The 24,046-nt window shown below is 40.4% G+C and overlaps 1 protein-coding gene across 4 annotated transcripts in view; it reads right to left on the bottom strand.

Moving 5' to 3' along the window:
• Window positions 1-1,074: 1,074 nt before the first annotated feature.
• The window catches only part of LOC129698120 (radixin), a 78,381-nt gene continuing 55,409 nt past the window's right edge, over window positions 1,075-24,046 (bottom strand). For 3 of the 4 annotated variants that reach the window (XM_055637006.1, XM_055637007.1, XM_055637005.1), the window contains 8 exons: window positions 21,970-22,116; window positions 20,716-20,812; window positions 17,229-17,392; window positions 14,855-14,985; window positions 11,080-11,240; window positions 9,880-9,972; window positions 9,382-9,636; window positions 1,075-3,277 (listed from right to left, as the gene is read on the bottom strand). In XM_055637006.1, coding sequence (XP_055492981.1) covers window positions 3,113-3,277; window positions 9,382-9,636; window positions 9,880-9,972; window positions 11,080-11,240; window positions 14,855-14,985; window positions 17,229-17,392; window positions 20,716-20,812; window positions 21,970-22,116 — 1,213 coding nt within the window. In that variant the 3' untranslated portion in view covers window positions 1,075-3,112. Of the gene's footprint in view, window positions 3,278-9,381; window positions 9,637-9,879; window positions 9,973-11,079; window positions 11,241-14,854; window positions 14,986-17,228; window positions 17,393-20,715; window positions 20,813-21,490; window positions 21,589-21,969; window positions 22,117-24,046 lie in introns of those variants that run through there. The other variant, XM_055637008.1, reaches the window with a different exon arrangement.

Raw genomic sequence — 24,046 nt, 5'->3', positions numbered from 1 at the left:
ATAATGCAATGGTTCAGTACTAAGTTTAAGCGATGGAACGAACCCAGAACTCAGAATTAAGAATTGGACACAAGAGTTGATACTGGGACAGGTTTCAGTTAAAGCATATCATCCTTCATAAAGCAAACGTTCAAGTATATATGGAACCCTTTTAACATCTGTAATTGTAACTTGACACTAAGGCAATTATCCTTTAACCAACATCAAAAAAAGATTAGATTATAATTAGTTTGCTGTTTGAAAGTCTATGGTGCTCCCTATATCAGTTCAAAGTACTTCAGGGGATCTTTAAAGGCCTGTCCCACTTGGGCGTCATTTGCGCGTCATGCAGGTGGCGCACGAGGATTTTGAGAATCCCAAAATCCTGCCGCGCTACCACGCGTCACTGCCTACGCCACCACGTCTCACCACGCATCATGACACGTAAATGACGTGTAAATAACGCCCAAGTGGGACAGGCCCTTTAGAGTAATGAAAGGGGCATTGGGCAAGAGGTGTTTTACTAGAGTGAATTTGAACTGACGCAATGAATCTTGATTTATTAGGGGAGTTTAGTGGGCAGATATTCAAGCTAGTATGCCTCCCTTTAAATTGTGCCAATAGGATCAAATTGCATTTATTGCTCCAAAATGTTTAAAAAGAATCATTATAATAAATTAACTAGATGATTGTACAGTGGACTGAGTGCTGTGCCCAATGATCTTGATTATAATTTACAGCTACATCCCAACAAATCAATTTTGTAGGTATAGAATTATCAAGGCATCGGGGAAAGAATTCAAGCCATTAAGTCCACACCAGCTCTTGCAGATTTCTATTCAACTCCAATTCTCTGCTCTTTCCATTTAACTGTATAAAATCTATGTGCTCTCCCCGTTTCATTATGTTTCCACCATACCCAGAGGCAATCAAGGTCCAAATCACATTTGCGTTTCAAGGTCATTTGCATCCCTCCTGCATATTTCCTTTACTGTGTCAAAAGTGACACCACAGCAAGGATTATTGACTTACTCCGAATCTTTTCATCTCTGAACCTGTACAATTGTTAAGATATAGAAATACAGGAACAAAACCTGATTTTACAATTTTATTGTTAACCAATGAATGTTGTTCAAAATAATTATGCTCAGTTGTACAACACAGTACACAATGCCAGGGAAAAGCATTTGTAAAGTTGCTTTTAGAACAAACAAACACATTTTATATCAACTGGTATTTTATATTGCTAGTGAGAGCAATTTTAGCCTTTAAGTCACTATACATTGGAAATCTTTTATTTTATGATCAAAGAGTTGCACAATATTATAAATAGAACATTGTAAACAAATTTTTAGCTTAATTAAACTGAAAATTCAACTCGTATTATCCAACAATGATACCAATATACTGATACATCAATGTTAGTGCGCACATTTCAAGAAAAATCCACTGGAAGCTCAGTATTTCAACTTGCTCTAGCAAACCTCTTGCTCAGTATAAAAATACTAATGCTCATACTGTTTTAATGCATAGAAACTTGCACTAAAGTATGTATTACACTGCAAGTAGAAATACTTCTCAAAAAGCAATATTTTAAGCACATGCACAACATTCACGATCCAATCAAAAATTGCCTTTTGTCCCTCAAAATAAAATCTGCAATTACAAAAAACTAGATGTTTACTCATGATGCAAATCTGAACGTTACCTGCAATTATAGCCACAAAGTGCGCAACAGAATTGCCCATTATTTTTAGCCTATCAGGCATGTTAAATGCTCAACTATAAATGACAATTTAAATAAACCATCATTACAGATATTGAATGCTGATTTATGATGCATAATACCAACAAGAATTTAGCTGAACCAATCACAGAGGAAACAAGGGCACCAAATCACTATGCAGTTTATTGCAGTGAATTTGATTATTCAGGAAATGTGGAAAGTTTGAGACCAAAGGTCAAAATACCATTCAATGTCCTGATGTAATTTACCCATTACAGGGTTTATCATGCAAGTTATCTCATCTCCTAAATATCATTCACCTGAAATGTGTGCACATACATATTTGAGGAGAAAGCCTCCTGGGTACCACAGAATTATTGAATTAATACAAAAACCTCCATGCCAATTTATGTATATATAATGTTTAAGAAAGAACTGCAGATGCTGGCTGGAAAAATCGAAGGTAGACAAAAAAGTTGAAGGTCTCGACCCGAAACGTCGCCTATTCCTTCACTCCATAGATGCTGCCTCACCCGCTAAGTTTCTCCAGTTTTTTTGTTTATGTATATATAATGTACTGATTAGGCCACTCAATATGTTGTGGCCTTACCAACATTTCAGATTTTTTGGATAATAACTACCAAATATGCAATTACAAAACAAATGGTACCTTGTATACATGTTTACACATATTGAGAGGGTGTTTAACTGGCCATTCATCATGTGTATAATTGAGGTAGTATACTGTCCCCATCTTGGGACTGATGTTTTCATATGCTCCCCCGCCAGAAAGGCTCAACATTGAGAATTGTTCACAAATAGATGCTGTGAAATTTGATCTATGTAAACAAAGCCTTTGCCGTCTTGATGGAATAGTTTCTAGCTAGTCTATTATCATTTAAGTCTTTGTGAACAGGTAGGCAAAGAAAACCATCTATGATGATAAGACATGAAACACCAACCTTAAAGATATTCAGTTTGATACTTTACTGTAAGCAGGTGATATTACATTTCGGTCACTGAAATTTAGACCTGAATTGTGCAGGCTTTGCCATTTAAGGCTGATTGCTCAAATGCTAAATAGTTATACTAACTTTATACAACTTTAAGAAAAGCTACAGTTGATAAGCCAACTTCACACATGCATTTTACTGAAATTAAACATGCCTGTTCAACAAAAGCAACAGTATTTTCTGAATAACTCCAGTTAAGAGCAGTTAATTGTTGTGCTGCAAAATGCATGAAGGGCAGTTACCAACTACCTTAAAAAAATGTACATCCAACTCCCACGGGTCTAATAGATACAATACTTTGGCAAGGCATATTAATGCTATAGTTCTAGAATGCCACTTGTTCCTCTGGTAGTGGTTCAGCTGTTTTAAAGAACATTATAAAGTAACTGCACTCTCACATAGCTTCAAACTCATCAATGCGCTGTTTTGTGTTGCCTTGCCGTATCTGTCGAAGGGTCTTGTATTTGTCACGACCTGCCTTAACATTCTCAGCATGGATGACATCATTCACAGTCTTCTTCGTCTCATCCCGTGCATGGGCCAATTCAGAACTTAATGCCTATTAAATATAAATGAATTAAATGGCTTTTCAAAAAACTAGATGCTGTTTAATATTAAATTACATGAACAAAAACAAATATTTTTGAAGCTTCATCTTGTAGAGAAAACAAATGTCTACTTTGGATTATTTGCTGAAGGATCAGCATCTGGGAGTACCATCATCCAGAATGTGCCAAATAGTTAGAAGAAAATGTACTCCAAATCTCTAAATTGTCTATTCTCAGGAACATCCATATCAAAGGACTTTGTTTTTGGAGAATTGTCACAATAATGAATGTAGACATAAACTGCCCAAAATTAGAGGGTTTAAACAAAAATTATTACATAGAAATGTGCAATGAAATGGGCAATGGGATAAAAGCAATGCATCAACAATTGTGTAATTCCTTAAAGAAAATAATCCAAGTAATTGTAAAGCTGTAAATGGACAAGAGCTCAGAATTTCCTTTTCAGAAAAGGATAAAAGCCAAACAGTTCAAATGAGGTTGCAAGTTTGCAGTGAGATAGACATATCAAACTGCACTATCTCCAAAGAGATTGTGGTGCCCTAAATCACTTAAAACTTCACTGATCCCTTGGGGAGTGCAGAAGGGTGGATCACCACCTACCATTAACTAGACTAGTAGGTCAAAGGTTAGATATTCTATAGGGAATGATTTGGGTCCCAATGGCCAGAACCTGTATAGGAAAATTGTCACGTTGGGCATGAGTATGTGCTTTTGTGCTGTTTGACAATAGACAATAGGTGCAGGAGTAGGCCATTTGGCCCTTCGAGCCATTTACTGTGATCATGGCTGATCATCACATTCAGTTATCTGCCTTCCTGCCTTCTCACCATATCCCCTATGCAAGGCAGATGTGACAAGACCTCTATTACTGAGGGATAGGAAGCCTGTGTTATTTGTAATAGACATGCGATAGGGAACCTGGGAATCCACATAAATTAATGATGGCACTTTGGGTTGATGCTTGCCAAGAAATTGTAGTAGCTCCACAGAACTGCTTGTAGTTTCCAATGTGTGCCACCAAGTTCAGGATTCCCATGAAAATGTGGTCCCATATTTGTTAGTTGAGCTCGACTGGCAATTCCCCAAATGTGCTCAGACTGCAAAAAATATGCACGCTGCCACTGAACCAACTTCCCAGGACTTCCCCAGGGGTAACTGTTTGCTTAATACGAGCTAAATTAGACCTGTTGCAGAAATAGAAATTTCATTCATTTGGATGGAAGGAGATAGTTGAGAAAGGCCAAGGGAAAATATTAAACATTCAATTGCGATTGAGTTTGCTTCAATGTTTTTAAATAACTAAATATTTAACATTTTATTTAATCGTTTTTTATTAGCTTGAAAGTTTCTAAATGTCAGGAATATTAAACAGCGATAGCTACAGTTTTAAGCAGTAGTGGACAGGAAGGTATTGGTCCCATGGCCCCATTATATCACACTCAGGATCTCTGTTTTATATTGGGATGACATATAGTAGGAAATCAATATCCAGAAAAAGGACTTTGTATTTGGTACAAGCCTGTTGCTGGCACTTAGGTTCTGGTTCAATGTGGAGTGATGCTCTGTTGATCGAGATGGAAATCATGGAAATCAAGTTCTTGGATTTGTTTCAGCCTTATGTAGATAAATAATGGTGCAGGGTATTTTGCAGGGCTGCCAACATTCAGTGAGAGTTGAGAGTGAGAAATTGTGAGGGAGCGTAGCGACCGAGGGGAGTGTGATTTCCATACACAAACATACTAAGGTCATTCATGTGCTGCACCTGTTACAGGGGGGATTTTTCAGATTGAAATTGTGTAATCTAATTGTGCAGACTGTAGCGAGTCTTTAAACTTACACTTGAATGCAACATTTATGCTTCAAATTGGATTAGGTATGAATAAGGTTAGGCTAAATTACATTCCTAATAACATTCCACAGTAGAGCCAGGCTCTGATCAACAGGTGCAGCACAAGAATGATCTTAGTATATTCATGTATGGAAATCAGATTATAATTCATGCTGCTATGCATAAATATATATAGAGAAACAAAAACATAGAAACAAGGCAAGAGGAGTCAGACTTTCATCACTGTTCTGCACAAATAAATAAATCAACCTTCCCCTTAGAAACAAGATGAAAATAATGCCACATATTCAACCGTATATGGTTCAATGAAATTAAGATATATATGTAAAACATATGAGGAAACAGGCCCTTCGGCCCACCAAGTCCACACCGACCAGCAATCTACCATACACCAGTTGTATCCTACACGCCAGGAACAATTTACAAAAGCTAATTAACCTACAAACCTACATTTCTTTCGGATATGGAAGAAACCGGAATATCCAGAGAAAACCATGTGGTCATAAGGAGAATGTACAAATACTGTACAGACAGCACCCGTAGTCAGGATCAAATCGGGGTCTGTGGTGCTGCAAGGCAGCAACTCTACTGCTGCGCCACCGTGCCACCCCATTAAATTCTTTTTTTCTGTTATATATTTATTATGGTGTCATGTCAATAAAGATGAACACATGATTCTGATTTCTGCCCTTAGATGGAAAACATACATCTCCAGTCATTGTGTTTTATGGCTGGTTTTCAACCTCTTCAGTCTGAAGATCTCAACCCGAAACATCACCTACTCTTTCTCTCCAGAGATGCTGCCTGTCCTGCTGAGTTATTTCAGCTTTTAGTGTCTATCTTCAGTTTAAACCACCATCTGCAGTTCCTTCCTTCACTCTTTGTTAAGCAAAGCAGGTCCTATTCTCATAATATTATTCACCTCAACTAAATATTTTCTTCACTTCCGTTGCTGCAGAGAATATAATCCTAGTTATCAAATCTTTCTTCAGAGTGAAAAAAAATTCCAGCCCTGCCAATACGTTCATAAATCGCCCCTGGATCCTCTCCAGAGCAATTGCACCCTTTCCACAATGTGTCATAGTCTTACAGCATGGAAACAGGCCCTTCATCCCAACTTGTCCATGCAGATCAAGGTGCCCCATCCAAACTAGTCCCATTTATCTGCATTTGACCCATATTGCTTTAAAACCTGAGTGTGCCAGTGTGGGTGTGTGTGAGAGTGTGCGTCAGTGAAGCGGTGACAACACCCGGAGTGAGCGGAGACTTGGCGATGTCCGGGGAGCGTTTCCCTCTCTCCCCCCCCCCCTCCCCCCCGTGGGAATGCGGGCCGGTCCAGGTGCTCTGTGTCCAGCTGGGGTCCGGGGGAGGTGAGGGTCAGTGACCCAGGGGTCTGGGGGAGGTGAGGGACAGGGACCCGGGGGTCTGGGGGAGGTGAGGGTCAGTGACCCAGGGGTCTGGGGGAGGTGAGGGACAGGGACCCGGGGGTCCGGGGGAGGTGAGGGGCAGTGACCCGGGGGTCCGGGGGGAGGTGAGGGACAGGGACCCGGGGGGTCTGGGGGAGGTGAGGGTCAGTGACCCGGGGTCTGGGGGAGGTGAGGGTCAGTGACCCAGGGGTCTGGGGGAGGTGAGGGACAGGGACCCGGGGGTCCGGGGGAGGTGAGGGTCAGTGACCCGGGGGTCCGGGGGAGGTGAGGGTCAGTGACCCGGGGGTCCGGGGGAGGTGAGGGACAGGGACCCGGGGGTCTGGGGGAGGTGAGGGTCAGTGACCCGGGGGTCGGGCGGCTCCAGAGGTGGCACCGACGCCCCCACTCACCCGGTCCGCTCCGGGCCAGGGTTAAAACTCCATGCGGCGTGGACAGAGCGACCGACGGACAAAGAGCCGCCTTAGGTGAGGATGGGAGGTGTGAGCGGTGCCTTGGAGGGGGGGGGGGGGGTGTCAGTGCTGAGACCACCACCGTGTCTCACCTATCACACCATCTGCACGGGAATGTGAATGCGGGTGAGGCAGCCTCTATAGAGCGGTAGACAAAAATGCTGGAGAAGTGCTTGAGTTTGAAGAAGGGTCAAATTCAGACAAAGATGCTGCCTCACCCATTGAGTTTCTCCAGCGTTTTTGCCTACATTGCCATTTTAAATCGTGTGCGATGGGCTTAAGCTCGTTCTTTACGGGAAACCCGCCGACAGAAAACTATTCTCATTGGTGAGTGTGGAGGAGTGTGCCTTTATTTATTTATATGTGTTTTGGGGTTTTTTTTAGCATGAGAACTTCTGTCATCAGCGTGAGAATTTCGTCAAATGCGTGATTCTCACGCTCAATGCGTGAGAGTTGGCAGCCCTGTATTTTGTCATTTTGCAAATTATATTCAGAAAATTAAAATATACTTAAAAAGTAGATAATTTAACTTTCATCAATGGAGCAACATAAAAATAGATAGCTTATTCATGGCAGGGATTTGCCAAAGTGTTAATTTACTTAGGTTCCATGATGGTTCGATAGAGACATCTTCTGGGTACAGCTTTTAACAAAAATGGTTTTGAAAATGATACAAATTTCTCCATGGGAGCATTCATAATTTGATAAAAAACTAAATGTGTGGGGACCCCCCCCCCCCCCCTCCTCTCCTTCCCCTTGCTGATTTCTTAAGAGCTCCATCACTCCCTTAAAGAAAATCAAAAGGGCTTCTTGTTGCAACTTTAACAGCACATAGAAAGCTCTTTTTAAACCTGAAGTAGATCAAATTTCAGTGTTTCAGGGAACAATTCCATAGGCAGTAACTCATTAAAAGCATAAATCAGTGCTTCATCTGCAAATTGGTCTACATACACGTTGGTCACTATTTTAGATAACTGGCCACTCTTCCAACTGAACAATCAAATGGCACTGTACTTGTCAGACTGCCTCTCCCATTTACAATTGCCAATTCTCTGGATGATTTCAAGAGAGTTAGATAGAGCTCTTAAATACAGTGGAGTCAGGGGATATGGTGAGGGCAGGAACTGAATGTGGATGATCAGCCATGATCACAGTGAATGGTGGTGCTGGCTCGAAGGGCCGAATAGCCTACCCCTGCACCTATTGTCTATTGTCAAACAGCACAAAAGCACATACTCATGCCCAACGCGACACATTTTCTCTGCTAATATGAGCTTCAACAGCTATCTTTACATTTCCCCATCTGCAAAATATCCTGCAACAAGTGAATACAATTCCTCAGTGGCTACTTGCAGAGTTAAACACTTACTACTTCACAAAGTTACAAACAGTTACACTTGAAATTAAGATACATCAGAAAGGAAATAAGTAAAACACACACCCAAAAATAAAAACTGAAAATGCAGTAGATCAAGCAATATCTGCAAAGTGTAAAACAGTATTTCAGATCTTTGGAGCTAGCAAGTTAGAAATACAGACTAGGTACAGAGCAGGAGGAGTAAGTAGATGAGATTTATTTTAAAGTAAATGATAATAAAAGTTAACAGCCCAAGGCGAAAGCAAACAAACTAAATCTAGAATATCTTGCATACTGTGTACATATTTTAATTTAAGAAGATTCAGATGCATTAAATGTTTCATGTTTTTATATTAAGAAAAAGTGTTCAGAAAATAAACTCACATGCGACTCTCTTTCTTCCAAATTAGTCAGTTTAGAACAGGAAATATTCAAATCCCTTATATTAAAAAGTACAAAGGAAACAAGAGATCCAGACATCACTGAGGTTAACAAATGCCCAGGATGTTTAATGCTATCAAACCCTCCCATGACAACAAAGCTAATTTTAGTTTGAGGAGGAGAAAATATTCCATTACCACAGTCAAGCCAACCAAGCAAATGGAAAATAAAGCACAGCTCATACGTCTCAATATTGTTTGACTTTTCAGCCTTCGATTATTATTCTTATTAATGGATGAATTGATAGATCTGTAAATTCCCCTCTCATATTTGAAGATAAATTATGTTGCAGTTAAAGTGTCCTGGATGTAAGCAAGTATAAATGTGCCAAGAAATAAGAGCAGAATCTAAAAATAGTCAGATGTTTGATATGAGGAAAAGAGATTTGATTGTAATATTAGAAGTTAAGCAAATTATAAATGCAACGTTACACATTTAAAATTGGTGAATTAAATATTTATTCAACAATTGGTAATGTTTTGTTAACCTTATGACATAGTGGGCATTCTTGTGAATATGAAATCCCAATAAGGTTTCACATTTGGAATAATTAATATCCTGTATAGCTCACCTGCAGTTGTTTCTTTACACGTTCATTCTTCTGTGTTTCAGTGATGCGCTCCTCCTCACTGCGGTGGTTTGTTACTCCTTCTGATAAGAGTTCAGCACTGGCTTCAGCATTGTTCTCATCCTGTTCGTCATCATGCTCGTTCTCAGCTTGTGGAACAACAAATGGAGGAGGTGGGGGAGGAGGAGGAGGAGGAGCTGTCATCACAATCTTCAACTCCTCCTTGGTTTTTTCCAAATCTTCCTGAGCTGTGACTGCCTAGAGTTAGGAAAAACACAAAAAGTCAGATATTCCTCACTCACTTCGCAAATGTAATTATGACTAAGATCAATCTAATAAATGTCTAATATTTTTCTACAGCTGTTTTGGTAGAAAATGCAGCAAAAACATTCAACTAATTTGAAATCAATATTACTTAAATCTAACAGCGTCCATCCCCATTAAAAAAAATGCATCCCAATATACTTGGGATTCAATAGTTAAAATAGCTGAAGTAGTTACCTTGTGCTGCCATTCAGTGGCCTCTACTTCCTTCTTCTTCTTGGCATCCTCCAGAAGTGCAATTTTGGCAGTGAATTCAGCAAGTTCAGCTGCCTAAAAAAGGAAGAAGATATGCTTACTCAAAGTTGCTGATATTTGTACACCATCAGAACTCTGCAATTCTTTCTGAGCTCAAAGTCAACCACTAGGCATATACAAATTAAAATGAACGCTAAGTAGCATCCATAACTTATTCCCCCATAATAAACATTTAGAAATGTATAAACTGATCAGGATAGATGTCATCAGACGTTAAATTAAGTAGTACTTGAATAAGAAATATTCAAAGAATTACCCAATTAGGTAAAGGATTGGAGAACCTTTTCTATTGGACACAGGCTGCCAATTTGGCACAAATGGTTAGAACATAGGTTCTGAATATTTTGGCCTCAAGTTCGAGAAAATTTGTTACTCGTGTGTTAGTTTGTAGAAAATTATAAAATGAAGTCCAAATGATACAAGAAACTTAAGAGGAGACAGATTTTCTCCCAACTGTTTGCTAATTATACTCCACTGAAGACCCAATGAAACCCGGTTTTCAACAGCAAAAATATGTTATCGTTTTCTACTACCATCGTGTCATGCTCAGTTTTGGCCATCCAGCTGTATCAATGTCATTAAGCTGGAAAGAGAGTACAGGAGGGGGAGGGGGGAGGGGATTTAGGAGGATGTTGCCAAGAGTCGAGGGTCTGTGCTATAGGGAAGAGGTTGGGCAGACTGACTTGGAGCGCAGGAGGCCGAGGGGGGGGGGGATCTCGTAGAGGTGTATAAATCGTGAGGGGGATGGACAGTGTGAATGCTCAGTCTTTCCCTGCTCCCCCCTCGTAAATCAAGAACTGGAGCGTATAGTTTTCAGGCAAAAGGTAAACGCATGGGACAACTTTTTCCCACACAGGATGGTGAATATATGGAATAATAAACTGCCAGAGGTAGTAGTGGAGGCGGGTACAATAAAATACATTTGTACAGGTACATGGATAGGAAAGGTTGAGGGATACAGTGCAAATGTGGGCAAGTGGGACTAGCTTAGATAGGACATCTTGATCTGAATGGACGTCGAGCCAAAGAGCCCTTTTCCAAGCTGTATGACATGTTTTTTCCTTGTCGCAGCTCATGCAACTGTCCAGTTAAATAATTTATAATTGGAAGAATGACTCTTACCAATTGCTCTTGATTCTTCATCTGATCTTCAGCCTGTTTGGCCAAGGCAGCTTTCGCTTCTTCTGCATTACGACGCTCTTTCTCTAGTCTCTCAGCCTCCTCTTTAGCTCTTTTCCTCTCCTGCTCAAGTTCTAAAGCTCGCCGAGTTTGATCTTCTAGTTCTATAGAAACAAAGCAATTCTCATTTCTATTCTTGAAAAGGTCCAAAGAGTTCTTAATCATATTTTCATGCATATAAATATTATTTTAAGACAAAATGGGCCCGTTATACCACATAAAATCACACCCCACATAGCTGGTTGCCGATTTCACCCACAAAATCCAAGAGGTCAACGCTGAATTGAAAAGGGCTAAACAATGGAATCTGACCTGAACAGGAATTAATTATGCACGTTAAGTAGCTTTCTAAAAATAAAATCATAATTTTAATGCTTCCAACAATAAATGTGGTAAAGCATCCAAATGCTCTAATGTTGAGTTGAGTTGTTTCAAATGGAGATTTCCATTCTATATATACTTTGCATGGATTTTGACTTTTTTTTGCAATGCCCAGCTGTTGATAATTGGTTAAATCAATTATTTGAATTTTACTTTAGCTGTGTCATTTAAAACAAAACTTTTAGTGTTTGGTACATTTCATTTAAATCCCATTTCTTTTTATGGGAATTCATTGTATAGTTTTCAAAAGGTACAGGAACACAAGAAACAGGAGCTGTAGGCCAATCCACATAGCTGATCCACTTTCTGCTTACACTTTCAATTCCCTTCTAGTTCAAATATCACTTTATCAATACAGTCAATTACTTCACCTCCAAAATTCTTAAGGACTTAAGGGCAAGGCTACTTTATCAAAGGGAGCTGAAGGAATGCTCTGTTCTGTTTCAGAGAGACTTGGCTCATCCCCAGCTCCCCAGACTCAACAGTCCAGCCTGAAGGGTTCTCCATCCACTGTATGGACCGTACGCAAGCATCTGGGAAAGGGAGAGGAGGGGGCGTCTGCCTCATGGTCAACTCTGCGTGGTGCTCAGACGTGGCAGTCCTATCCAACTCCTGCTCTCTACACCTCAAACATCTGGCGGTGAAGTGCCGCCCCATCTACCTTCCGAAGGAATTCACCTCCATCATCCTGACCGCTGTCTACATCCCACCCCAAGCAGGCAACCATCTGGCACTGGAGGAGCTGCACGCCGTGGTCAACAAACACTAGACGTCTTACCCAGAGGCATTTACCACCATAGCTGGGGACTTCAACAAAGCAAACATCAAGAAATCGCTCCCTAACTTCCACCAACATGTCTCTCCTGCTGCACCAGAGGACCAAACACCCTCAACCACTGCTACACCACCATCAAGGATGCCTATCGCTCTATCCCTCACCCTCACTTCGGTAAATCCGACCATACCGCGATGCTGCTTCTTCCCGCCTACAGGCAGCAATTAAAGAGCGCACCCCCAGAGGTGAGAACTACAGAGCTGGCCGGGGGGGGGGGGGGGGGGTGCGATGCAGAGGAACAACTCAAGGACTGTTTTGAGTCTGTAGACTGGGCAATGTTCAGGGACTCGGCAATGGACCTGAACGAATACGCCACAGTCATTACAGACTTCATAAAGAAAGTGTGGAGGACTGCATCCCAACAAAAACCTTCCAAGTGTTTCCCAATCAGAAGCCTTGGATGAACTATGAGATCCACACTCTTCTGAAGTCCAGACACCGGGCATTCAGGTCTGGAGATACTGAGGACTACAAGAAGACCAGATACGACCTTAGTAAGGTCATCAAAAAGGCCAAAAGGGACTTCTGCTCCAAGCTGGAGGATGAGACTGATGTTCGGCAACTGTGGCGGGGCCTGAATGCAATCACCTCCTACAAGGCGAAATCAGGAGACAGCACACATGTCAGCGAAACATCACTCCATGACGAGCTCAATGCGTTTTACGCACGCTTTGATATGGAGAACACTGATGTGCCTTGAGCTCCCATTCGCTGTGATGGTATTTCGGTCACGGTTACAGAAGTCAATGTCAGGAAATCCTTCGGGGGGTGAACCCTCGGAAAGCGCCTGGTCCTGATGGCATACCCGGTCGTGTTCTAAAAACCTGTGCGGACCAACTGGCTGGAGTTTTTACAGACATTTTCAACCTCTCACTTCTGAGGTCTGAGGTTCCCACGTGCTTCAAAAGGGCGTCAATTATACCAGTGCCCAAGAAGAGCAAGGTGACGTGCCTCAACGACTATCGACCAGTGGCACTAACGCCTGTGGTGATGAAGTGCTTTGATAGGTTGATCATGGAGCAAATCAACTCCTACCTCGACAAAAACCTGGACCCACTGCAGTTCGCGTACCGCTACAACAGATCAACGGTGGATGCGATCTCGCTAATTCTCCACTCCGATCTGTACCACTTGGACAACAAAAACTCATATGTCAGGTTGTTATTCATTGACTACAGCTTGGCATTTAACACAATCATCCCCTCCAAGCTGGTTAACAAACTCTCATAACTGGGTCTCTGCGCATCTTTCTGCAATTGGATCCTCGACTTCCTCATTCACAGACCATGTGTGCTCAGCCCCCTGCTTAGCTGGTCATAGTGCAAACTCCATCATCAAGTTCGCTGACGACACCACTGTTGTGGGACGTATCACTGATGGAGATGAGTATAGAAGGGAGATCGACCGTTTGACCAAATGGTGCCAGCACAATAACTTGGCTCTCAACACCAGCAAAACTAAGAAACTGATTGTGGACTTTGGTAGGGGTAGAATGGGGACCCATAGTCCCGTTTATATCAACGGGTCGATGGTGGAGGGGGTAAAGAGCTTCAAATTCCTGGGCGTGCATATCTCTGTAGATCCCTCCTGGTCCGAGAACACTGATGCAATTATAAAAGAAACCTCATCAGCACCTCTACTTCCTGAGATTACGGAGAGTCGGTATGTCAAGGAGGACTCTCTCGAACTTCTGCAGGTGCACAGTAGACAGCATGCTGACTGGTTGCAGTGTGGCTTGGTTTGGCAACTTGAGCGCCCAGGAGCGGAAAAGACTGCAAAAAGTTGTCAACACTGCCCGGTCCATCTTTGGCTCTGACCTCCCTACCATCGAGGGGATTTATCACAGTCGCTGTCTCATAAAGGCTGCCAGCATCATCCTGGCCACTCACTCATCTCCCCGCTGCCTTGAGGTAGAAGGTACAGGAGCCTGAAATCTGCAACATCTAGGTTCAGGAATAGCCACTTCCCCACAGCCATCAGGCTATTAAACTCAATACAAACAAAACTCACATCATTAATAGCCCATTGCACTTTATCTGTTTATTTATGTTTGGATATATATATATTCATTGTTATATGGTCACACTGTTCTGTTCTTTATTTATTTATGCCTACTATATACTGTTGTGTTGAAGCAAAGCAAAAATTTCATTGTCCTATCTGGGACACGTGACAATAAACTCTCTTGAATCTTGAAATTCTCTAGAACACAGAACATCAACACAAATTCCCCAATCAAAAGCACTTTTGAATGCTGCTCTCACCTTTACCAACAAAGAAAGTGCTCAGAACATCCTTAATCAGCTGCCTGGATCACATCAACCTCTCACTAAACAGATGAGTGTTTTATTGTTCCTATCCCCACCCTTTTCATCATCACCCCATCCCATTGCCCCCATCCTAAGGGTTACACACCCCCAAGATCACAGGATAGTCTAAAACATAAACCCAAAAAGGTTTGAGGTACAAGACCACACACATATATATCCTGCAAGCCATTACCTTTCTGGGCCTTTAAAGTCTGTTCTTCAATTTGTCTAAGTCTTTCCATAAGCTCTTCCTTCTCATGTTCTATCCTCTCTTTTTCCTTTTCTGCCAGTTCTCTCTTCTTTTTCTCATTTTCCAATTGTGCCCTTTTAAAAACAAAATTGATAAATTTAAAATATTTTGACATTTTGATCATTTATCAAAGGCTGATGAGTTAATTGGTCACAGTGAATGAATTGGGTTAAAATAAAATCTGCGTGCAGTGCGGATGATGCAATGAAAAACAGAGATTGATCCCAACTTGAGATTTAAATAATGTTATATTTTGTTAACACCACAGCACGGTGGTGTTAAAGGAGGAGTAGAGAGTGATGACATTAGAAGTTTCAGTAAACTAAGAACTGTTTCAGTCAGACAGTGAATCTACCATAAATTTCTGGCTGAAAAGTGGAACTTAAAGTGAAGTTCAACCCACTACGTTTGAACTGTTCAAAATATTGATCCAAGAAAGGCTTTAAAAAGGTAGCATGTGCCGAACATCAGAAAATATTTTTGACTATAGAGATACAGCATGGAAACAGGCCCTTCGTCCCACGAGTCCACACAGACCAGTGATCAACCCATACACCAGCACTATCCTACACACTAGGGCCAATTTCGAGATGCCAATTAACCTACAAATCTGTAGGTCTTTGGAATGTGGGAAGAAACCAGAGCACTTGGAGAAAACCCACGCAGTCACAGGGAGAACATACAAACTTCATATAAACAGCACCCGTAGTCAGGATTTAACCCAGATCTCTGCTGCTGTAAGGCAGCAACCACTGTGCCATCCCCGGTGTCTACACAAGAAAACAAATTTGACGTTTCCTTCACCAGAAATAATGAATAGAGGTGTTGGACTAAACTATGCAAGTATTTCACTTATGAAGGATGTAGTCATTAATTATGAATAAATAAAACAAAGTTAAAGCTGAGGGGTGGGAGGAATTAGGCATTACATTTAAGATTTTGAAATCCCCAACACAAACAAACAGCTGAAGAATTCCAAAGTTTGGGTCAGGACGTCTTATGGGCTTCAGTACCAGGGAGGAAGTATTGAGAAGATGCTTTTGTCTGAAAACATCAGAAGTGAATGAAAAGATGAAGTGGAAAAAATACTTAATGCAGAAGCCCAAAACAAGTAGCGGATTGCATCTACATTTTGTACTGTAGCCAATGAATGGCCAAAAGTCAGACAAAATATCCTGCCCTCAAGAATATTGACTTCAAGATATTCATTTTCCAAATTCTGCAATGTTTTGATTGCTTGAGAAATATTTTCTATTCAAGGTTTCACTCACTGTAATTTTAACTTTCTAATACTCGTATCCTTTTTTATACATTTCTCCCAAGAAAATATTTAAAAGGCATGATTCCCAGGCCTCAAAATCACTTCCAGCAGCAAATTCTGTACCATATCCGTGATCTCCCACCATATTGCATGGTCAGATTCAGTTCAATCAGGCCATCCCCTTTGCAAGCACAAACAACTGTACTTGACAAGTGCTATTGGATAATAACTTGGTGCCAAAGTGGCCACTACAAACATAGGGGGTGAAATGGTTTTCATGATGTGGATGTCAGTGGCAAGGCTAAAAATTAATTGCCAATTGTGAATTGCCACCTTGAATTTCTTGTGTGTTTATCCATCCCAGTGGCTTGGTAAAGCAGTTCAGAGCCAACCAGAATCTTCTAGAGTTACACCTAGTTTAGTTTATTGTCACATGTACAGTGAAAAGCGTGCTAACCAGTCAGTGGAAAGATAATACATGATCACAATCGAGCCATTCACTGTGTACAGACATATGATAAAGGCCTGGTAATTGCAGCAAACTCTCTTCTCCAAAATAAAGCAGTGAACCAGATACAACAATCTGATAGTCTAATGGTCATCTTATCCGACATTGGGTTCATAATTAAATCTGTAATCAACAGAACCCAAGTTATGTCTCTGGGTCATATATATATTTCTCTGTGTTACTCATCCAGTAACATCACCACTATATTATGACATTGCATTTAGAATGCTGGGTCAAATTACAGGCACCTTGCGTTTTTTGCGGGTGTTACATTCCTGAAAAGCGACGTGGAATTCAAAAATGCATAAATTGAACATATATATTTAAACAGGATGCAAATTTGAGCACATTTCAAAAATACAGTGCATAAATTAGTTTTTGGTATTAATTAAACAAGAGCGTTATTTCAAAAAAGCAGAAATCGAACATGCATAAAACACGAGGTGCCTGTGCCTATTTGGATTCCAAGTTTTCTAAGTTTTTATTCAAGGTTTGACATGAGAGATTAGACAAGAGTCCAAACAGTAAAGCGGGCTGATTTCATTTACCTTTCTAACTGCTTCTGATGTTTCTCCTCTCTGGCTTGTGCCTTCATCTGTTGTACTTCAATGGTGTCAGGTTTCCTCCTTCGCATGTAGAGCTCATGGTTCCCCATACAAAGTGCTAGAATTCGTTTGTTGATCCGTAGACGTGGTGCATAAAATACAAAGTCCTAAATAAAAAAGTAATTAAAAAAATCAGTATCTTAAATCATAAAACAGAAAAACCACAATACTTAAGTTATATTTCCATTTTGCAGTGGGCAATACTTCAACAAATGTATGAAATGCAGTGCGCTACATAGATGTACCACTGTAAACTTGGTGCATTGGCAGAGGAAGAATTTACTGTTGGTATAAATGTATGGAGTGCCAGTCACAGAGGCTGGCTGATGTGTCCTGGAAGTTAAGAGGTGGAGATGCACTCACTTATCCAGGCAAGTATTCCTTCACAGACTGCACATGCCTTGTAAATTGTGAAAAGGCTTGAGTGTCAAGGGGAAAAATACATGTCAAACAGATGATACCAAGCCTCTGACCTGCTTTTGCAGCCAGTGTATGGCTGATCCAGTTGAGTTTCTGGTCAATGATAAATTGCCAAGTCCCTACCACCTGCATTTTGGCAGTAGCAATGCTACAACATTTACACCACTAATCAACCCACACCTGCACAAGACTACTTTGTTTCCGGAGAAGCTGGAAATGAAATTGAACATAGTTTGCTGGTGATTAAGCATTCCCACTTCTCACTTTACACCAGAAAGGAGGTTTGATAAAGTAGCAGAATTGGTTGGACATTGCCCTGAGGAATTTATTAGAACACAAATTGGGCCAAAGGGCCTGTTTTCACACTATATGACTATATAACAGGAACAGGCCATTCTGCCCTTCAAGGTAGTTCCACCTTACATTAAGATCATGACCAATCTCCCACCTCAGCACCATTATACAGAGCTACCACCATGTTTTGATGCTTTAAATATCAGAAATGTATGAATCTCAGTTTTGAATAAGTGCCATGGTATGCAACATCATCCAAATGAATGGAGTAGTCTTTGATACAGCAGCCCGATGTAATAGTACCAGATGAAAATGCATGCTTAAGGATACATGCTGAACTGGAAGCAACTCAGAGATTTACTAAAGTAAATGAAGATCAATAAATGATTCAGATTTCCAGCATCTGCAAAGTGCCGGAGAGTCAGAAATCCTAAGTGTGGCTCAGTTTTTCTCTCCACCTAATAAAAGTATCGACACCCATTTCTATATTGCACTGATACCCAAAATAGGTGTATTCCCTAACAAGGCAGGATGAAACAGGCTAGGCTTGTAGCTACTTGAGTTCAGAAGAGCAAGAGACTTGATTGAAACATGATCACAAGTAGTCTGGGTAGGTGTATGTTTCCTCTCAGAATCTAGAGCAAGTGTGGTAAATGGTATTAGTATTGATGGGTATTTAATAAAGGGCTGAAGGGCTTGTTTCTATGCTGTTCAACTATAACATGCGCCACTTTAAAAATCAGAGGTCATTTATTTAAGACAGATGGAGTGAAAAGAAATTGAGGGTCACGAGTCTTCAAAGGTTTCTTTATTAGTCACCTACACCAATTGGTGTAGTGAAATGCGTGTTGCCAATGCAGTACATTAAAAAAGAATACAGACATGACAATAATAAAGAAATTTAAACATTAAAAAAAAACCATCCCCCCACAATGGTTTCCATTATGAGGGAAGGCACTAAGTCCAGTCCCATCCCCATGTCCACCCATAGTCGGGCCTATTGAGGCCTCCACAGTCGCTGCTACGGAGGCCCGATGTTCCAGGCCGTTCTCGCCGGGTGATGTAGCTCCGGCGTCGGGAGAATCCTCTCAGCGGCATGGGACACCTGGAACGGCCGCCTCCTTACTCGAGACCGCGGCTTCCGAAGCCGACAGGCCGCGCTAGATGGAGCTCCACAACTGGCGATCTCGCCGAGAGATCCCAGGCTCCCAATGTTAAAGTCAGCGCCGCAGCTGGCCGCTCCGCAGACCCGCAGCTCCGCGATGTTTTTCGTCCGTCTCAGCTCACCGGAGTTCCAGCACAGCGACCCGGGCAAGGCATCGCCCGCTCCGCTCCGCTATAGCGCTCCAGCGCTGTGCCGTTGCTGAAGCCGAGGTTCTGGGCGGTCACCTCAGGAAACGCCGCTCCAGGCCCGTTGGTAGGCCGCGAGGACGGGTTGAAGATGCAGCCCGGAGAAAAGCCGCCTCTCCGACCAGGTAGGGACCCTGAAAAGTAGTTTCCCCCTTCCCCCCTCCCCCCCCCCACATAAAAAAGACTAGAACTCCAGAACAAAAACACTTTAACTAACTAAAAATAAAAAAAAGATGAAAAAACGGACAGCTGCAGGCTGGGCAGCCATACCATACAGGACGGCGCCCCCTATCCTTTCCCATATCACTTTGAGGAAGAGTCTTTGAAAATAGGTTTATGACAGTGATAGATATTGATAAGAAAAAAGGCAAAAGCTTATTAAGGATAGACCCGAATCAGAACCTAGATCTGCATTTAATTCATATACTTGCATCACTGCTCTGCCAGTGGACTCAAGTCCAATGATGCAATGGACGGTCTGATGCATAGACCTTGACCAATCTTGGATTTGTGCTTTTGAGTTGAAAACCACTTGCAGAGCCGTTCAAACCAAAAACATGAAGTTGGGATTAACCAACATAGCCCCTTTTTGACCAGCTTGGAGATGATGGGTTGAATGGCCTCAAAGTGTTGCAAAGTTTCATGATTGTACCCTATTATAAATTGTCAAAGCATGGCACAATCTTTTGTCTGAACAATATATTACTCTGTGCAACTGGTCAGACTAAGTTTCTAAAGGCAATGCAGTAAAGAATTTAGTTTAGAGAATAAGCATGGAAACATGCTGACCACTGATCATCCACCGATGTTTGTTTTATGTCACCCCACATGTTCATTGCCTCCAGTGTGTAGGATGACAATTAAAAAAAGCAGAAGCCAATTAACCTACAAAAGAAAACTTATTTTGTTTGTGGGAAGAAACCAGAGCACCCAGAGGAAACCCACGCATTCACAGGTAGTACGAGCAAACTGCACAGACAAAATTGAATCACTGGCCTCTGTTTAGTTTACTTTATTGTCACGTGCTGAGGTACAGTGCAAAGCTTTTGGTGCGTGCTAAACAGTCAGCAGAAAGACAATACACAATTACAAAGAGCCATTCACTGTGTAGCAGCAACTCTACCATGCCACCCTGTATACTTGTTCATTCATTTCTGTCCTCCGTAAACAATTACTTACTTAGATGTACTAATCCTCAAACCAAGTCAGATCAAATGAGGAAAACATAGAAGCCATTCCAACTTATATTACCTACTTTGCCATAAAACAATACCAAAATGTTGAACATACAAACATTGTTGATTAAATCAGGAATTTAACTGATATTTGATTCAGAGAACGAGTAATAAAAATAATAAACACTTACAGGTGCCTTCTTATCAATAGGTTTTATCACAAACTTTTTGTCATTAAACGATATATTTCTTATTTCACTCCAAGGAAATCCTATTTTTGGTGTCAATCTGTTGAATAAAACATTACAAATTACATTAAAGGAAAAGCATATACAGACTTGTTTTTACTCTGTGGAAGAGAGGTCTCTTATTCCTTAGTATTTTTTTCCACAAGGTTACCATTTGGATTTAAGAGCAATGCTTATATACATTTGCTTCAAATGTTTTACATTTATTTTTCAATGCAATTCAAAGTTTCATAATATAATTCTACAAATAAACATCTATAGATCTTTGGCAATAGAAATGATCCATGAATTAAGGTGACTGGGAAGAGCTGTCCTCAGCATTCTCATTAATCGGAAAAGATGATAAGAGGTAATCAAATAAAAAGACAGCTAAAATTATATGTGCAGTACATGTACAAACTACTTAGAAAAGTTATTAACCCTACATCCAAATTTTCAGTAAAAGAAAATGCATATAACTATGAACGGGCACCTCGCACATGTTTGATTTATGCATTTTTCAAATAACATGCTTATCCCATTAATACCAAAGCTTAGTTTATGCACTCGAATTTTCAGAATAACACGCCTAAATTCACCGCCCGCAACGTAATCGCGTACATTTAATTTACACATTTTTGAATTATGTGCAGCTTTTTAAGCGCATAAAATGCAGGGTGCCTGTATTTATTCCAGATGCAACAATTTTGTCACGTTATTGAAAAATTTATGGTCTTACTTATCGTCATGTTCATAGATGTTAAGTCCAAGAGCATCTACACCAAGCCACAACTCTGTTCCTTTTTTGTTCTTTATTTATTTATTTATTTGTTTGTTTGTTTGTTTGTTTTTATTAGAAGTACGGTAAATTACAATAATACACATCAGATATATCTTATTACATTTGTTCTACCACTTCGTTTTTCGAGCTTTAAAAAAGATCGAAATAAAAGAAGTGAGCAAGAATCGAGAAGGTGCAGGAGTGTTGGGGAAAGGAAGCCCCTTAGGGAAGAAGTTAGAGAAGGAAGTAAAGAAAGGAAATAAGACCCTAGAAAGAAAAGAAAAAAAAAAGGAAAAACAATCGCTCTATTGTAACACAACACTCCGCAAAAAAGGATATACCAACCGTATTTTTTTTAGTTAATTTATTTTATACCCCCCTGTATTTATCCCAGATGCAACAATTTTGTCACGTTATTGAAAAATTTATGGTCTTACTTATCGTCATGTTCATAGATGTTAAGTCCAAGAGCATCTACACCAAGCCACAACTCTGTTCCCTTTTTGTTCTTGATTTCAAAGTAATTCACACCATACATTTCAAGATCTTGACCAATCTTGAGATATTCCATCATTGAATCTTCCCTGTAAAATTAAAATTGTTCTATAATAGTGTCAATCTGGAAACTATGCATGGTTAGCTCAGATAGCTCATTAATATAATCAATTGACCAATAGGGTTGATGCAATCCTAATTCATCCAGTCCAAGTGATCTTATGATAGACATAGTTCCCAGTATTTTGGCTACAGACTGGACATTTTCTCAAATCTATTTTACAATTTTTGTTTAATACAAACTTACCGAATATTGCTAACTATCTTGATAGGGTTGTTTTAGTTCTCAAAGTGAATGCTAAAGGATAGATCAGGTGGGTATTTATTGAAGAATGTGTTAAGGAACACAAGAAAATAGGAGAAGGATTAGGCCATCCTGTTCCTCAATCCAGTTCAATATGATGATGGCTAATTTACGAGATCACCAACTCTTCTTCTGTGCCAGTTCCCCATAAACCCCATTTTTTTCATTATCTATAATTTGAAATAATCTGGCCTCTTCAGCCCTCTGTGACTGAGAATTCCAGATTTACTACCTTAAGAATTGTCCACGCATCTCAATTTTAAATTGCCCACCCTTCATTCTGTGGTGATGTTTTTTGTTCATGGTCCTCCAAAAAAAAAACTCAATTCAAACCCTGAGTTAATATCCTTGTTTACTTTTTAATCATTTGTTCCACTCAGCCACCTCACCATCGGACTCATTTACAGACTCCCACATTCTACACCTTCTCGGTAGTATGTTGCTCAGTGCATTCGTTCACTGCAGCAGATAACACATTTTCTGGCTTTTACTGCTACTGGCCTTTTTCTGAATCCCAAAATACCTCTTAAACATTTCACTTAAGCATATTCATATTTTTTAAATTTCCATTCCTTAATTTAAAAGTTTTTCATTTTTATTTAAATATTTGGATCATTCTTTGAGGCCTATATAATGGGCCATCTTATAAACATAGTGCAAGCATCCCTCTTTTGAGGGATGATGAAAGATATTTAGTCTAATATTTAGATATTAGAGAAAGAAGATACAACTATATTTAGTTTCATCTTTCAGTGTTGTACGGTAGCAGTTGCTATTCTGCCGAATAACAGAAGATGCAAACATTACATAAAGAGTTCAATGCATAAATGGCATATTCCAAATAAAAAGCATATCTTATAGGTCAGGTTTTCATAATATGGATCAACGGATCATATTCCATACTCCAATTCAAACAAATGAAAAGCAAACAACTAGGGACAGGAAAAATTTGTTTTTGAATACAGTTCAGTAAAATTCTTAGTATACATACAGTGCCCTCCATAATGTTTAGGACAAAGACCCGTCATTTATTTATTTGTCTCTGTCCACAATTTGAGATTTGTAATAGAAAAAATCACATGTGGTTAAAGTGCACATTGTCATTTTTATATATTTTGGTTTCACCATGTAGAAATTACAGCTGTGTTTATACACAGTCCCCCCATTTCAGGGCACAATAATGTTTGGGACACAGCAATGTAATGTAAATGAAAGTAGTCATGTTTCGTTTTTTGTTGCATATCCTTTGCATGCAATTACTGCTTGAAGTCTGCGATTCATGGGCATCACCAGTTGCTGGGTGTCTTCTCTGGTGATGCTCTGCCCGGCCTGTATGGCAGCCATCTTTAGCTTGTGCTTGTTTGGGGGGCTAATCCCCTTCAGTTTTCTCTTCAACATATAAAAGGCATGCTCAATTGGGTTCAGATCAGGTGATTGACGGCCACTCAAGAATTGACCATTTTGTAGCTTTGAAAAACTCCTTGGTTGCTTTAGCAGTATGTTTGGGATCATTGTCTTGCTGTAGAATGAACCACCAGCCATGAGTTTTGAGGCATTTGATTGAACTTGAGCAGATAGGATGTGTCTATACATTTCAGAATTAATTATGCTACTACAATCAGCAGTTGTATCATCAATTAAGATAATTGAGCCAG

Source organism: Leucoraja erinacea, chromosome 6 (assembly GCF_028641065.1).
Source record: "Leucoraja erinacea ecotype New England chromosome 6, Leri_hhj_1, whole genome shotgun sequence".
Classification (NCBI taxonomy): Eukaryota; Metazoa; Chordata; class Chondrichthyes; order Rajiformes; family Rajidae; genus Leucoraja; species Leucoraja erinaceus.
This window is presented reverse-complemented; position numbering and strand designations above follow the sequence as displayed.